General features: G+C 39.4%; 1 protein-coding gene across 1 annotated transcript; it reads left to right on the plus strand.

The window, feature by feature from the left end:
• The first annotated feature begins 913 nt into the window (after positions 1 to 913).
• On the plus strand, positions 914 to 11,912 carry LOC148833639 (erythroid membrane-associated protein-like). The gene is made up of 10 exons (XM_088915462.1): positions 914 to 961; positions 3,484 to 3,560; positions 4,515 to 4,853; positions 5,202 to 5,321; positions 5,541 to 5,567; positions 6,083 to 6,118; positions 6,923 to 6,949; positions 7,548 to 7,574; positions 8,356 to 8,382; positions 9,263 to 11,912. Exons 2-10 carry the CDS (start codon positions 3,491 to 3,493, stop codon positions 10,258 to 10,260), a joined length of 1,671 nt encoding a protein of 556 aa, XP_088771588.1. The 5' UTR covers positions 914 to 961; positions 3,484 to 3,490; the 3' UTR covers positions 10,261 to 11,912.
• The last annotated feature ends 3,036 nt before the right edge of the window (positions 11,913 to 14,948 follow it).

Genomic DNA, 14,948 nt, shown 5'->3' on the forward strand with positions numbered 1-14,948 from the left:
AAGCACTACCTCAAAAAAAAAAAAAAACTGAGTGCACATTATCAGTGTATTTAAGATAAAAGACCTCAAATGAAAAGTGGTGTGGAACAGTTCCTTTCATGATACAACATGACGGACAGCACAGCACCTTTGGCAAGCTGTAGATTTTTATGCTGCTGTTCATGTTCATACACAGAAGACATGATGGATGGATTAATACCTTTATTCATTTTTTTAATTGTAATTGTAATGTTAGCATGCCCAGAGGGGCTGGGCAGCCAGATGACCTTGGACCCCTAGAGGTTTTTTTTCTCCTTACTCAGGAGTTTTTGGTTCCTCTCCTCCGTTCCTCTTCTGGTCTTTTCTGTTCTGTCTTCACAACATGCATGGTCACTTGCATTGTTAAGTGCCTTGGGGCAACCTTGTTGTGAAAGGCGCTATATAAAAATAAATTGAATTGAATTGAATATTCTGCTCTTTTCCTCTCTACAAATACAAATACACAGAGTCAACAACAGCACAATAAAACATGTCAGATGGCCATCCTGATGATGGCCATTTCCATACAAAAGAAATCTTGTTTAGGAGTCCGAAATCCTTATATTAGGTAAAAGTGCACAGCTGTCTGAAAAACACAACAACTCCCCTTTACATTGGGAGATCTATATACACACGTGGTCAGATCACCTCACCTACTGTAGTATGAAGCAGGCTAATACTGTTTGAGATTATTCTCAGTAAACCACCTACAGTAGTTTATTTCGCCAGGGGAATAAAATCTAGCTAACAGTGATAATACATTCGCGCAACAGACTACTTTTACCAATGAAAATGGAGAATTCTCTCCGTCCCGGCCAATCACACAGTGTTTGCTGAAAATACAAAATCCCCGACCATTGCCTGGCAGGAATTACAGTAAAATAAGAAAGTGAAAGTGTATTCAGGCGTCTCCATTTTACACAAAGACGAAGCCTTCAAGGACGTAAGAGATTTGTTTACTATAAAACAGTTATTTGATTGTCTTTCCGTCTTATATCCTGCATCGTTTGTTGTCTCTTGGCATTGCTGTTGTTGAAAAGGTAGGTTTTGCAAGGTAGCTGGTGGGCTGCTCTGGATTCACACGGTGCCGGCGTACTGTAGCACCAATCTGCCAGGACACCTTTATTATCAAGATCAGGCCTTTGGAGAAAAAAAAAAACTGTGGACTTCTTCCTTACCTGGACTGTCAATGCATCACAAGTTTAGTTGATATTTCGGAAAGCATCGAAGATATTTCACGATTGATAAGTAGTTCTGTGACTTGCCAAGAGATTCTGTTTGAGAATGAAAGAATGAGCGCAAACGGTCTGTCTGGTGGTTATCATTGCTATACTCAAGAACTAATTGCGATATATCTGATCCGTTTCCTTCCGTTTATTGTTATTTTTAATCAAAATACTAATTAAAATTGGCTAATACTTTTATCCTGAGTGACATATATTTGTACACGTTTGTACTACTGTGCAGTGTGCGGGATCTGTGTCCACAACCCCACTCAGACTTCCACACCCGTATCTGTTTGCTTTAAAACACTCTATTAAAATACTAATTTTAACATGACATGATGTATCTTATAGGACGGTAATTTGTAAGTAAAACGGGTTTTACAAAGCTCCATAATTTGCCTGAGGTCTGTCAATCAACACCTCTCAGCCCCGAGCGCGCACTATTGTATAGTTTAAAAACCAACTTTTATAAACCGCAAGCAGTTTCTGATATTCACAATTATGTTTTTTCTACAACTCCATGGCAAACGAAAGTAAAAAGCCAGGCTTCGCCCATTTATTTAAAATGTGACGCGTTTATACCAACAAAACATTATTGATAATGTTGAGAGAGGCTAACGCAGAATTTTTTATCCTGCGGTTTTATTACCAGTTGAGGGTGCAGAAACGCACAGGACGGCCAAGCGGATTGCCCCACAACCTACAGTAGTCAGCGCAAAACCGGTTTTTCAACACCTCTGCCACCTTCTACCCAAACCCGAAAATGTAAACTTCATACAGATCAACACACCTGCTTGCTCCCGTTCCAGCTCTATCATTTGCTTAATTAAATCCGAAGTTAAACTTAATCGATTAATTCGGCTTCGTTTGCTCATAAAAAAGGATGATATCTTAAGTTTGTAATGAGGCGCGCAAGTTAAAAGACGGTTTCAAGACGTTTAAAACTGTAAACAATTCAGATTTCAGAACCTGATGAGTATATATGAGCTGAGTCCAGTCGACTCACAATTTTCGCGGGGAAAGTGATTTTGAGGTGCGTAAAGGCAAATTCGCGCACTGTGTTAACAATAACAACAGCTCTAAGGAAAAGCAATGCAATTACTGTTTAGTATAGACTTTAAAGTTCCCAAGGCTTTGCACAGTACTTAAAACCACTTTCGTAAAATATTGTAATTTCCCTTTTTCATGATAGATGAAGGTGTATTTTATCGAATAATAGTTTTGTCCTGGGGCACAATTCCAGAATAAAACTGAAGACCCTCTTAAATTACGCGCCCCTCGTCATTCATTCGCGGTATTCTCTGTTAGAGTTCTGAGAGCTTTGCCGCAGTAGTAAAAAACGCTGCACACAAACTTCGCATTTTCTTGATAGGTACAGGGGCACTTCATTGAAATATTAATAGTTTTGTTCCGGGGCACAATTCCAGGAATAAGGAGTAGCCTCTCAAAAGTACTGTACTGTACATGCGTCTGGTATGACTTAATTTCCCTTCTTACGTGAAGTATTTGTTTGATTTGAATACTATTTAGAGCATTTTCCTTTTTTATTTATAATTTGCCATTTTTGCTTTTTGTTTAACATGAAATTGAAAACGTTACAGATGCTCTATTATAATATATACCTGTGTGTGGAAAAAAACACAAATATAATCAAATGTTTTTATTTTGTGACACATATCATATTATTAATAATACTGTACAGAATTTTCTGCCTTATTTCATCTTTATATTTGTTTTGATATTACTTCATATTACAATTGTTTAAACAATTTTTATTTCTGTCATCATTTGATTTCTTTCATTGGTATACAATAATATTCCTATTAACTGTTTTTCTAATGTGTATCTTTATATAATTAATACATATAATGTTGAAGGCCAAATCTATAGCATTTATTAAGCTGTACTCACATTAACATATTTCTGGGGTTATTTGAAAACAGCCTCTGTGTTTAGAGTTTAAACTACAGGCTACCACAGGGAGAGAATGCCTAGCCCAGAGTCGAACCCAGGGCACAAGAGCTCAGGGCACAAGAGCCTGCTATTCACTGTGTTAATGTTTAATTTTTTATTAAGTATTTGAAAGTGTGAAATTTGTGAAATCTTGGCCTTGTCTCTTCAGATAAAGAATAGGCTACTGAGTCTATTTTATTCTGTGACAGACTGAGAACAGTAGTAGTTTGTCCAGCTATTGGAGTCATACTGTAGATAAAGAGAATGACTGTGTCTTCTGTGTCAGGTGCAAGATGGGGAACGTCCTCTGGTTTTGTGCTGATCTGCTTTTTCTGCTTTCCCTCTCACAAGCACTTGAGACAGGTAAGTGTGGGACAGCTCTGTGCCACTGAGTTCACTTGAACCCAGGATGAGTTACAAATACAGAGTTTAGGCAACATCAGGAGACAGTGAAGAAAACACATGTAAGAAAAGAAATGAGAGGTATAGGGTAATGAGTTTTCTAATTTACTGTAACAATCAGATACAGCTGCTTGCTGCTGCTTGGTCATGGCCCATAAAGATAATCAGAAGTCTTTAATAACATGGAATTCTAAGTGAATTAATATTCCTTGTATCTTAAACTAAGCACACAAGTCCATCTGACTGACTGTCTGACAGTGGATAGTTCTGATGGGAGTTGATGCAATCTGTAGCCTATTCCAGAAGTACATGGTCCAAACTGTGATACATCCTGAATATGACACCAGTCAAAACCACAGGTCACAAGTACTTCACAAACATGAGCAGATTTGCATACAGTATGCACTAATACACATTTGAATAGCTACTCAATGCACAAGTACACACATGCACAATGGGTGTAAATCAAAAAGTTAATGTCCACCGTGATGTCATAGAGATATGCCCGTCAGTTTTGGTGGAGGATGTGGACAGGTTGTGGTCTGGAAACAGCACACTATTTTTAGCCTAATTAGTGATAGTGGAAGTGAAGAAAATAGTGTGATTTTATTTACAGTGAGGGGAAAAATCTTAACCCACAACAACCAAAAACCAAACCAAAATCCTAAGTTCTTTTCTGAACTCCTACCTGAACTTCTCGAAGTCCCTAACTAAAATGGCTGAGCAGTAACTGCTTACTGGCCTCACTAACTTATCTTCCCACAAACCTCTGCTTCCTGCTGTCAATCACCTGACCGATTGTCTTCCTGGAGCTGGTCAGGTGACTGAGAGCAGCTGCTCATTCAGTCACACTACAGTACATGACACTACTACATGTACAACATGAACACACCTTCCTGCTCTTTTCCTCTGCAGGGCAGGTTAAGGTCGTGGTCCCATCATCCTCCATGCTTGCCATTAAGGGCAGCAGCATTGTCCTCCCCTGTCACCTCGAACCTGAGACCAGTGCTGCAGGCATGGAGGTGAGGTGGTTCAAGGGCAGCTTCACAGACTTTCTCTACCTGCACAAGAATGGGAAGGAGACAGTAGGATCGGTCTATAAGGGAAGAGTCAGCCTGGTCCACCCGGATCTGGAGAAAGGCAACGTTTCCCTGTTGCTGAAAGACATTATAGCTTCAGATGAAGGAATCTACACGTGTCATGTCAGCCCTGGGCAGTATTTTGATGAGCGATCACTGAACCTGCTGGTCAGAGGTGAGTTTAGACCTTGGATTCTTCTTTTTTCCTGAAGAGCATGATAATAATAAAAATATATAGCGCCTTTATGGAAGTGCAGCAGAGGTTAGACAATGACGCAGACAGACACTAATTAAGTAAAAGCCTTTCTGAACACCATGTGTTCTGTGAAACGGGGAAGGTAATGCAGACAGGCACCGTGTCAGTACCGACCTCCTCTCTTTGGAACCTTGTTCACAGGATAGAACACAGTCATCCCAAATATGACTTCAACTTGATGGTTCAATGCATGGTATTCTGATAAACAAAAGCAAAGTTCTAAGCCTATAACTGTAAGAAAAACTCTCTATATCCCCTGTTTTGCAGAGCGTGTGTTTGAATGCAGCCATCCTGTGAGACTGTACCTCTCTGTTATCGTGATTCCTCCAGTACTGGCTCTATTCTGCTTCTGGGCTGCTTTGCTTTATGCTCAAAGAAAGAAACGAGGTACTGTATCATCAGACGCAGTGTACTGGTGTACTGCCAGGCCCTGTAACACCAGGAGACTGAGGTCACTCTTCTAGACTGGAGTTAGAGTACTTTGTAGTTCGACCTGCAGGAGCCAACACAGCAGATTCACTCAGTCAAGGGTTTGTTCCCACTGTTGTTCAAGGATTTTCATGAAACAGCTTCAAGTTTTGTCACAACAGATTTTCTCTGTTTCAGATGCCCAGAGGAAACTTAAGGAATATGGTAAGTTTCAAAAGTTTGCTTTCTCTATGCAGTGCCATCAAATGGGAATAAACACACTAATGACTAACGACTTTGACCTCTTGACTGTGGGAATGGTAAAAGCCTTTTGTTAAATAGAAATCTGGAAAATAACTAAGAAAATTAAGAAAGTTAAGATTAGTGTCTGTGTCTGTGTCTGTGTCTGTGCATGCCTTGCGCCCATTGCTTGCTGGGATAGGCTCCAGCTCCTCCCATGACCCTGCGCTTAATGGGCTACGTACTGTAAATATATTCTACATTTTCCTGCTACACTTGTTATATAAACTTTGCTAAACTAGATATAAACATGGTTAAAATGTATTCTGAGGCACACTGTATAAATTGTCTCACTCACTGTCGTTTGATACTGCTGTAATGCAAAACGTTTTAACATCTGTTCTGATTTTAGATAACATTTTATGAAAAAGATCAATTTTTAAACTATGCCACATAAAACCAATATGGTCTTATTGTTTGATTTTTGCTTAATATTATAGACCGTGTGGAAAAAGAATTGCACAGCCTCCAAAAAGGTCAATTGTATTATTGATCACATTTTGTATTGCAGAATGAGCATGCCTGGGGGTCACTGCTGTAGAGTGACCTCTGTGGCAGGGGGACCCCCTCACAGTCTTTTTGCTGTCCAGGTGTGGACACACAGTGCTGTTCCCTCTCCTGTCTCTTCCAGTGTCTGAAAGTCTTCCTGTAATGGAACACGTAAGGGTATTATTCCGTGCTGAAAAGAGAACAGAAGAAACACAATGTTGAGCCCACTGAAGAAGGCTCCACAGCCTTTCTTCTCTTCTCTTTTCAGCAGGGAATAAAGGTTTTCTTGTGCCTTTGCTGCCTGCGCATGCTGACGCAGCCACCTACTTGAATGTCTTCCTGTAATGAACTGTTGGTGAACATGCATTTCAGGAACGTAAATGCAGATATAAATGTTTAAATATATATATTCAACCATTTGCAAATAAATAACTTATCCTAGTTACACTACATCTTAATTATTATTCTAACTAATTCTAATTATTATCTTCTAATTTAGAAGTATTCTAACTTCTAAATTAAGCTGAAAAAAATTCTAGTTCAGATTATATTAATTTAATGAGTTAGTGGTAAAATAGTTTACCATGTAAATATTACTTGAAATACAATAAACAAATACCTCTATTATGTGGTATTGTTTATGAATGTTATTAGCATTAGCAAAACAACTATACTATTGTAATGTACACACTATACTGTATAATATGAACTGGGCTTTGGGGATGTTATCATATTTATGCAAAAGCCATAAATAATAATGAAAACATGGAAATATTTTTTCTTATTTGCAGTTCATGGGAATCAGACAGATCTGTTAGGTATGTATGTAATATTCAGGAACAACTACTTTTTTAATTGTTTATTGTTTCCACCTGACATCCAGACCTCCTGTAAGTGTGAGGGATATTCCATAAAGCTGTGCTGTAGATGAAGGTTGCTCACAGTTTGTTTTCAATTGTTGTGTTGATATAAATGTCATATCTAGCCCTCAGGAAGAGACAGGTTTACAGAACATTGTTCCTGCAAAGAGAAATGATGACAAAAGCCCTTCCCAGAGGATCCCAACTCTATTTGTCCAAGAAAATCAGAAGGATAAGAGTTGAAGGGACAGTATGCCCAGTCTCTGATCTCATCAGTCCCTCCAACCCCAGAAATCCCATAATTCTCAGTGATTAATTCAAACCCATCTGTACTTCCTACCCAGAAGGCCCTGCTTTCCAGAGCTCGGTCCTTGTTTTTGACTACAAACACACTTCCTGTTCTGCAGTAAAGCAGGTAGCTCCCACTTTAACCCCAGAGGAAACTCTGCAGTTTAATGGGATGTGCTTGTGCTCATGTTCTGGTACTTGGAAGTCTAAACAGAATTGCATGTTTTGAGATCAATTTACACAGCCTTCTTGTTTCTTTCCTTCACAGACGCTGTAAGACAAATCCCAAACTCAGGTAACTATTTCTAACATGTTTGTTTTTGTTTGGTCTTTATGGGTGTGTCAAAGTCAAAGAAATATATTTATATATTTTATAATATATTTTATATTTTTCAATATAAAACTCTGTATTTAATTTTTAAGTTGATAGTACTTCAGATAGTGACTTCAATATGAAATGTGATACTGTGCCATTGTTACTTAGTTTTGATTTTGTTGTGAGATTTACCTAACAGGTTAAAATAATACAATTTCACAGCTGTTTTAAACGAAAAATACCCAATACTTACGTATAGGGCTGTATTGTGATGTATATAATTGGCGTTGGACAGCTTTCCCAGGGGTTATGTTTTCCACTATGAGGTCAGAGCACCTGTGATGCTGCAGCTATAGTTTTAATCCTGATACTGAGCCATGTGGAGTCCCTGCTGCACCTGCTCTGTACTGCAAGAGATCAAACATCTGTAACAACCTGACAAGTTAAGATTGACACATCATAAACATCAGTATGCATTGATTAGGTGAACAAGTATTGTTAGAATAACTTATATCTGTACTGTACTAATCTTTCATTATAAATTGAGCTGCAGAAACCAGCCAATTTCTACTGTAGGAATGACTGAACTGACTATCATTCTTTATATTCATTAGAAATACTCTAGTATCATCTTTATACTTTTACCAACATTGAATTTATCTGATATGCTCACAAAACCTTGCCAAGTCTTGATACATATTATTCAATATGGCATCAAATTGAGAGTGTTTTATGAATAAACATTTTGTTTTGTCTCTAGTTTGGAACAGGATTTGTGAATCTAAAGGTACCGTTTTCTTTTTATATTCTCCTTGTTTTTTGTCTTGCTCAATTATTTGTTTGGTTGTGCATTATAGCTCACTCATAATGCAGTTAACTGTGAAACAAGTACTAAATAAATTATTTAAAAGTGATTATTGATTGGTTATAGGGTATCAGAGATTGCTGCTATTTAACTGAAATTAAATCATTCAGGACTGAAACATTTTAAACCAAGGTCTATGAAAATGCACTGCTAGTAGGTACACTGCTGTCTCATCCAAACTCAATACTAAGTGCACTGCTCATTTAATCACCTTGTACAGTAATCTAAAGCATTGTAACAGATCCCACTTTGACAGTAGCTTAGGAAGGGAAATTAATTGGTCCAGGGAACCACCCCAGTGTTACAACCCCTAGTAGTCGACCTTCCATCTGCACGTGTGACTCTACATCACAGTACTGTAGCAGTGGAAGCTCCTCACCCAGTCGATTCCATTTAGCCAGTCTCTCTCGTTACCCGTCTTCTTCCTTATCAGCGAGTCAACACAGAAACGACTGAGGCTGCTACTAAGTAAGAAAAGTCCTAACCCTCTGTTCACTCATAACCTTTTTGATACAAATGCCCCCCCAATGGATCTCATCCTGAGATCTTTCAAACTGACAGTGAGGCTCTGGTTAGACAAACTGTCTCCTCAGTGAGTGCTTTTATAGAGAGCTGGTTTCCACAGGTGCAGACTGTTCCTGGTGAGAATGTATCCCTGGGACTGTCGCAATGCCGCCCTCTAGTGATTCAACCCCACACCTACAGTCCCATCCCATCCACCCCTCTACAGCCATGTAAAGCACTATAACACAAAGTGTATTTTGCTAGCAGAATTTATTCAGCTTATCCTTCTTCTCTGTAGCGGACGTGACTCTGGATCTTGAAACAGCACAGGCCACCCTCAGTGTGTCTGAAGATGGAAAGACTGTGACACTGGGAGAGAGACAGGCTGTTTCAGTTGGTGACAATAGATTTGAGCAAGTTCCCTGTGTCCTGGGTAGGAATGTCTTCACCTCAGGGAGACACTACTGGGAGGTGGAGGTGGGGGAGAAGACTCAGTGGAGTGTAGGAGTCGCCAAAGGATCTGCTAAGAGGAGTGGGAAAGTAATCATTCACAGTGAAAGAGGATTCTGGGCTTTGAGACAGATTGGTGAAAGGTTTTATGCTGCTACAAACCCCGACACTCTCCTCCCCCTGAGCCTGAAGCCCAGGAAACTGGGGGTGTATTTGGATTATGAGGGGGGGCAGGTCTCCTTTTACAATGTGGAAGCCAGAGTTCACATCTACACTTTCTTTGACTCCTTCACTGAGGGGCTCCATCCTTTCTTTGGCACTGAAAAATGGTGCAGAAAACCCCTCACCATCTCTCCTGTAGACAGAGAGGCAGCTTCAGACCAGCCATGGGCTCAGATTAAAGCTCAAACAGAGGCCCTGTACAAGAAGAGTCCTGAAGCAGCAGATACAGATGCAAGTCAGACACATCAGGAGAAAGACAAGAGGAAAGAGAAAGAAGGGAAGAGCAGTCAGGCTCCTCCTGACACCCCAGTCCAGACTGCAGACTATAAAAACCTGACGTTCAGTTACAAGAATGAGTGTCCATCTGAGGGAACAGCAGCACCTCCAGCACTGGAGGACCATCCTGAAGCCTCAAGCCCAGCTGGACCAGGAGGAACAAGCACGGCCGAGGAGAAGGACACAGAGCAGAAGAGCAGAGACTCTGCCTGTGAGGAGACAGCCCTGCTGGTGAAGAGGGGGTCTGGAGGACCTGCAGGAGGTGAAACAGGAGAGTTGGGTACAACGCTGACTGGAAAAGACAAATCAAAAGGAGGAAAATTTTCTCTGTTTTCAAAAAAATCTTAAGTGATTGATGTGTTATGCGGAGGTTATTCAAGGTATTATAGGGACTGTGCTCATAAACCCATTTAGTTTATCCAACTTTTTTTAAGTATAAACTAACATAATATTTCAAAATCAAAATGAAACATTTAAGCTTATTACTGTAAGTGGTAAATCAGCAGTGCAGTCAGACACCAGATTTGAGCCAGTGTCTCCCAAACTCCTCTGAGCTCCCACACAAGGAGCAGACAGACACTCCCTGTTTATCTTCTGATAAACCAGGGAGGTTTATCTCTTTCATTGTTCAGTTTCCTCCTTGACTGGTTCATTGGATATCCAACACCCTCTACACAGTTTTACTAATACAGTCATAGAAATGCAATAAAATGCAATAGAAAATCATGCAATACAAATAACAGGGAAAAAATAGGGTTAGGAGTAGACCACAAAAAATATTGCCTCAAAATTGACACAAACCAGCCACTACTGGCACTAAAGGGAGGCACATCTGCAGGATTTTCATAAGGTCTTCATAAATTAATAAGCCTCTAATATAGTGAGAAAGCTTGTCCCAGATCAGTTTTTGTTTGTTCTTTGATCCCCACACCAAGAAGCTGCTCCATCTCCTCAACTTCCTTTTGCTGTGATCTCACAGATTTGCTAGCACTCAAGCTTGTTCCAGCAATACAACTTGCTTTAATTTTCTGGGCATTGCGTCTAATGATAAGTAATGTAGCCTCACTGATTCCCGTTGCACGAACAATTTTGCATGTTCTTTCATTACGTTCAAAAACATTTTAGAATATCCAGTTTCTCCTAAAGTGTTATGGCCTTTCTTTTGCATTCACCACCAGCAATTTGATCACCAGAATGCTTCTTGTAAACATTCTTCTCACTTTGTCCACTCATATTTATGCGAAACACAGCAAAGTTAGCAAAAAAAAAAAGAACCAAAATTGCGGAGTGACTCTCAAGTTCACAACAAAGCAGGCGGGTTAACTGAGCATTTAACGCAATAAAGTTGCATTCTTCCCCCATCCCGCAAAACGTAAGGTGAGTTTTCATGGGCAAAATAATTCAAATAATTGGAACATTTAGTGTATTACTGATGCAATAATCTATTTTCATTAAAGGTTGTGTACTACTCATTAAAAATACATACTTACACCTCCTACACGTAGTCTCCATGCTCCAAATGTGTATGTTTACACTTCTGAAAAGCCAATGAAAACTCACTTTTAAAATATTGGGGATGTAATCATGTTATTGCCAACACGAAATTTGTGTTTTACTGACAATGTTCACCAATCATGTGACAGCCACTTCATGCTAACGAAACTCGTGCAATTGCAGAGATGACTGTACTGGTGAACTCTAAATAACAGTGTATGTTCATGGAAATAACATTAATGCTCATAAAGGATTACATATAAAACAAATGTTTTGTAAGCAAACTTATTTCAAGCTCAGCCTTCTGTCCTGTGAAAACTGTGATGGCTTGTTTTCTTTTTCAGTATTATATGACATTTTTGTTGTGAATGGACAATTTAGGATGCTGTATGAAGACATTTTGGTTTTCAAACCAAAGTAAATCTGGTAAATCTGAAATCTAAAATCTTGAAAATAAATCTGACAGATTTTCTTTTGCATGTACTATAAATAAAGATGCTATAGGCTATTTTCAGTGTCTGTTAATGATTAGTTAAGGCTTTGCAGATAATGGACAGTTCTAAGTATTGATAATATGTACAGTAGTAGCTATGGGAGAGGGGGTGAAGTATTTTTATTTCCCAGTTTGAATTTACTTTGTGGACACATCCCTGACTGCTATCAACATAAACTCCTGCATCAGTATTTGGTACCCTTGAAGTATTGTTTTATACCACATACTATACTGTACACAAACAGATTAATGAAAAACTGTTTAATTCAGATAATTGCTTTTCAACGCCTGTGTTTTCACTCCTTATAAATACACCAGGATGTTCATTTATACTATAACTAGCAGGTAATAAGCCTATCAAGGTTTTATATTTTACACCTCACCAGACACCACCCAGAATCCAGACCCAGTGTCACAATGAAATACCAAACAGACATTTATCAAGAATTTTATTTCAGAATTTTAAATTGTTATATAGTCAATGCAGCACATACTGGCTATTCATATAAAAATCTATCACATCTTTCTATTTGAAGAGAAAACAAAGTTATTGAAATTAAGATAGTGACACAAATAGCACACAGGCCAAGCTACAGTTTGCCTTGTGCTGAAGATGATGATGATAACTATCGGAAGGCACACAAGAGTAATACCTGAAGACCTTGTAAGTGCTCAAGTATTTGTACAGTTACAAAGCATCATTGACACTCACAATCCAATTCAAAGCTACAGTAAATTTGCACAGTTGACCAGACTGACCAGGACACTGACCATCTGCCTGTGATCGCAACAGCAGAAATGAGAAGTGCTCTGAACACCAATGACACAATACACTACCACTACCACTGCTCAGGCAGTTTACAGGAGTATTTCTTTTAGAACACAATTTATGTCTGTCACTACCTTATTTCCATCAACTATTGTTGATCACAATACTGTGCCTACACTGATCACTGCATTGGCCAGTGTCCTGCCCACAGCAGCTGCTAGTGGAGAGGCCCTCTGGAAGCAGAGAGCAGATCTGTCAAGCAGGGCATCATGGATGGAGACGGGCAGAGCAACAGGAATTCCAGTCCTGACCCAGAGGACATCAACGTGCAGGAGTCCTGGGAACATATTATGACTTGGTGTGAGAGCAACAGTGGACAAGGCCGTTTTTGCCCCTGAGCCTCAAGATAGGATCTCTTCTCACCTGACCTAGTGTGCACGGATCAGATGGTTCTGGAGTGTTGCCTGAACCTCAGTCCAGTCAATCGTACATATTCTAGGAGAAAAGCACGTGACTAAACCTTAGACCCTGTTGTAGGCACTTTCGACTGCAAGACCCAAACCATGTGTCCTAGGTTACTGAAACATCAAAGGAAGATATATCTTGTGATAATCACCACACCAACCCTTTTATGACCACAGCCAGATTAATGTGATTTTTAATGCTTAATAAACCGAATTCAAGATAGCGGTGTGGTTGATCTGTGTGAATTTAAGTCAGGACTGCTTTGGTTTATTAAAATAGATTAGTTTATTAGAAATAAAATTAATACAAAGAAAGAGATGAGGAAATTGATAAAATAAATTGAAATAAAAGTGCAATTTACTGAATATAGAACAGCTAAGTGTTAATAAATTCTATATGAGGCAAAAGGCATGAGAGTACAGTAAGTTCTCATTAAGATAACTATTTTATGCTATCAAACACTGAACCCAAGCACAAGGTGCATGAAACCTATTCCGTTAAGAGGTGTGAAAATGAGGGTGCTTGGTAAGTTCCAATCGCTTACATTCTGAATAGCGGGGAAGTAGGCATCACCTGATCAGTGGAGATTTATTAGGCGAGGGGTGCTGTGACCCTGCTGAGGAGCTGATCCAGCGTTGCTGTGGAGTGCAAGTAGACGGGCTGCTGGCTGGAGAGGAAGGAACATCATATTGGACTTTGCTTCCCTGGTCCAGTTGAGATCTTTTTTACTTCTTCTCCTTTGTGTGCCGACTTCCTTGGGTTTTGAAATCCAGTCCACTTGGGCCTAACTTCTTCCAGTACTTCCGGACCTAACTTCCAGTCTCGCAGGCCTGACTTCCCAATTGTGGTTCTTGGCTTGCCCTATTTATTGGCTTCAGAGAAAGACATGCTTGTCTCTCCTGCCAGGGTTCTGATTGGCCAGTTCAAATTTGTGATTTGCATCTCTCTCCTTCAGGGATTGTTATTGCTTCTATGAGGAGATACAGGATAAAATGTCCAGTATTTGGGAAAACTTCTTGTTCAGTTTACCCTTTTTTAAAGATAATGAAGTATGTGATGTGTACTTCATTACAGTCTTTTTTATTAATATTCAATGAAGGATGCTATTTTAATGGGTCAAAATTCTGATTTTTATACAAGCAATGGGAGGGGGTTATACCCCATTTAACCACTAGAGAAGTGACTCTGTTTTCCCAAACTGGGACCATCATGTGGATGGATCGGAATGATCTGTTTTCTAAATTGTAAATCCTTTCAATAATGCCTGTTGCAATTTCTTCTGTTTTATTATAAATTGCACTTTAAGACCACAAAAGTGATATCTACGGGCTCCCTTATTGCTTGATGTTTAATGCAGTTGGTTGTTTTATTTCAGTATAAGCACATGATGTCAGTTAATATAAATGATGTCACATTTAATATCAGTAAAATGACAAAACAGTGTGTTCTTGGTATACAGGATATACATACTGTATACTGTATGTGGATGCTTTTTAGGTTTGTTTGCTCAGTTTTCTTTTTTTAGATTCGAGAACAAGACAAGCCTATCCAATACTAGGGATAGCAATTCTTCACCCTCATTGTCTTCCTCTGGTTCACATGTCCTCCCTGATCACCTGCTCAGAACTGGGAATTCATGGGTTTCGGGAGATCAACCCACATCCAGCAGAGCTGATCCTCAGACTGAGAATACTGACAGAAACCAACTGGTCTGCAGATTCCCTGCTGGACCAGATACCCAAACACCAGGCTGGTACAGCAGAGGTGCATTTATACAGGAGCAACAGCAGCATGTTTTTGGAATACAATTCTGGC

Source organism: Atractosteus spatula, chromosome 5 (assembly GCF_055471065.1).
Source record: "Atractosteus spatula isolate fAtrSpa1 chromosome 5, fAtrSpa1.hap1, whole genome shotgun sequence".
Lineage (NCBI taxonomy): Eukaryota > Metazoa > Chordata > Actinopteri > Semionotiformes > Lepisosteidae > Atractosteus > Atractosteus spatula.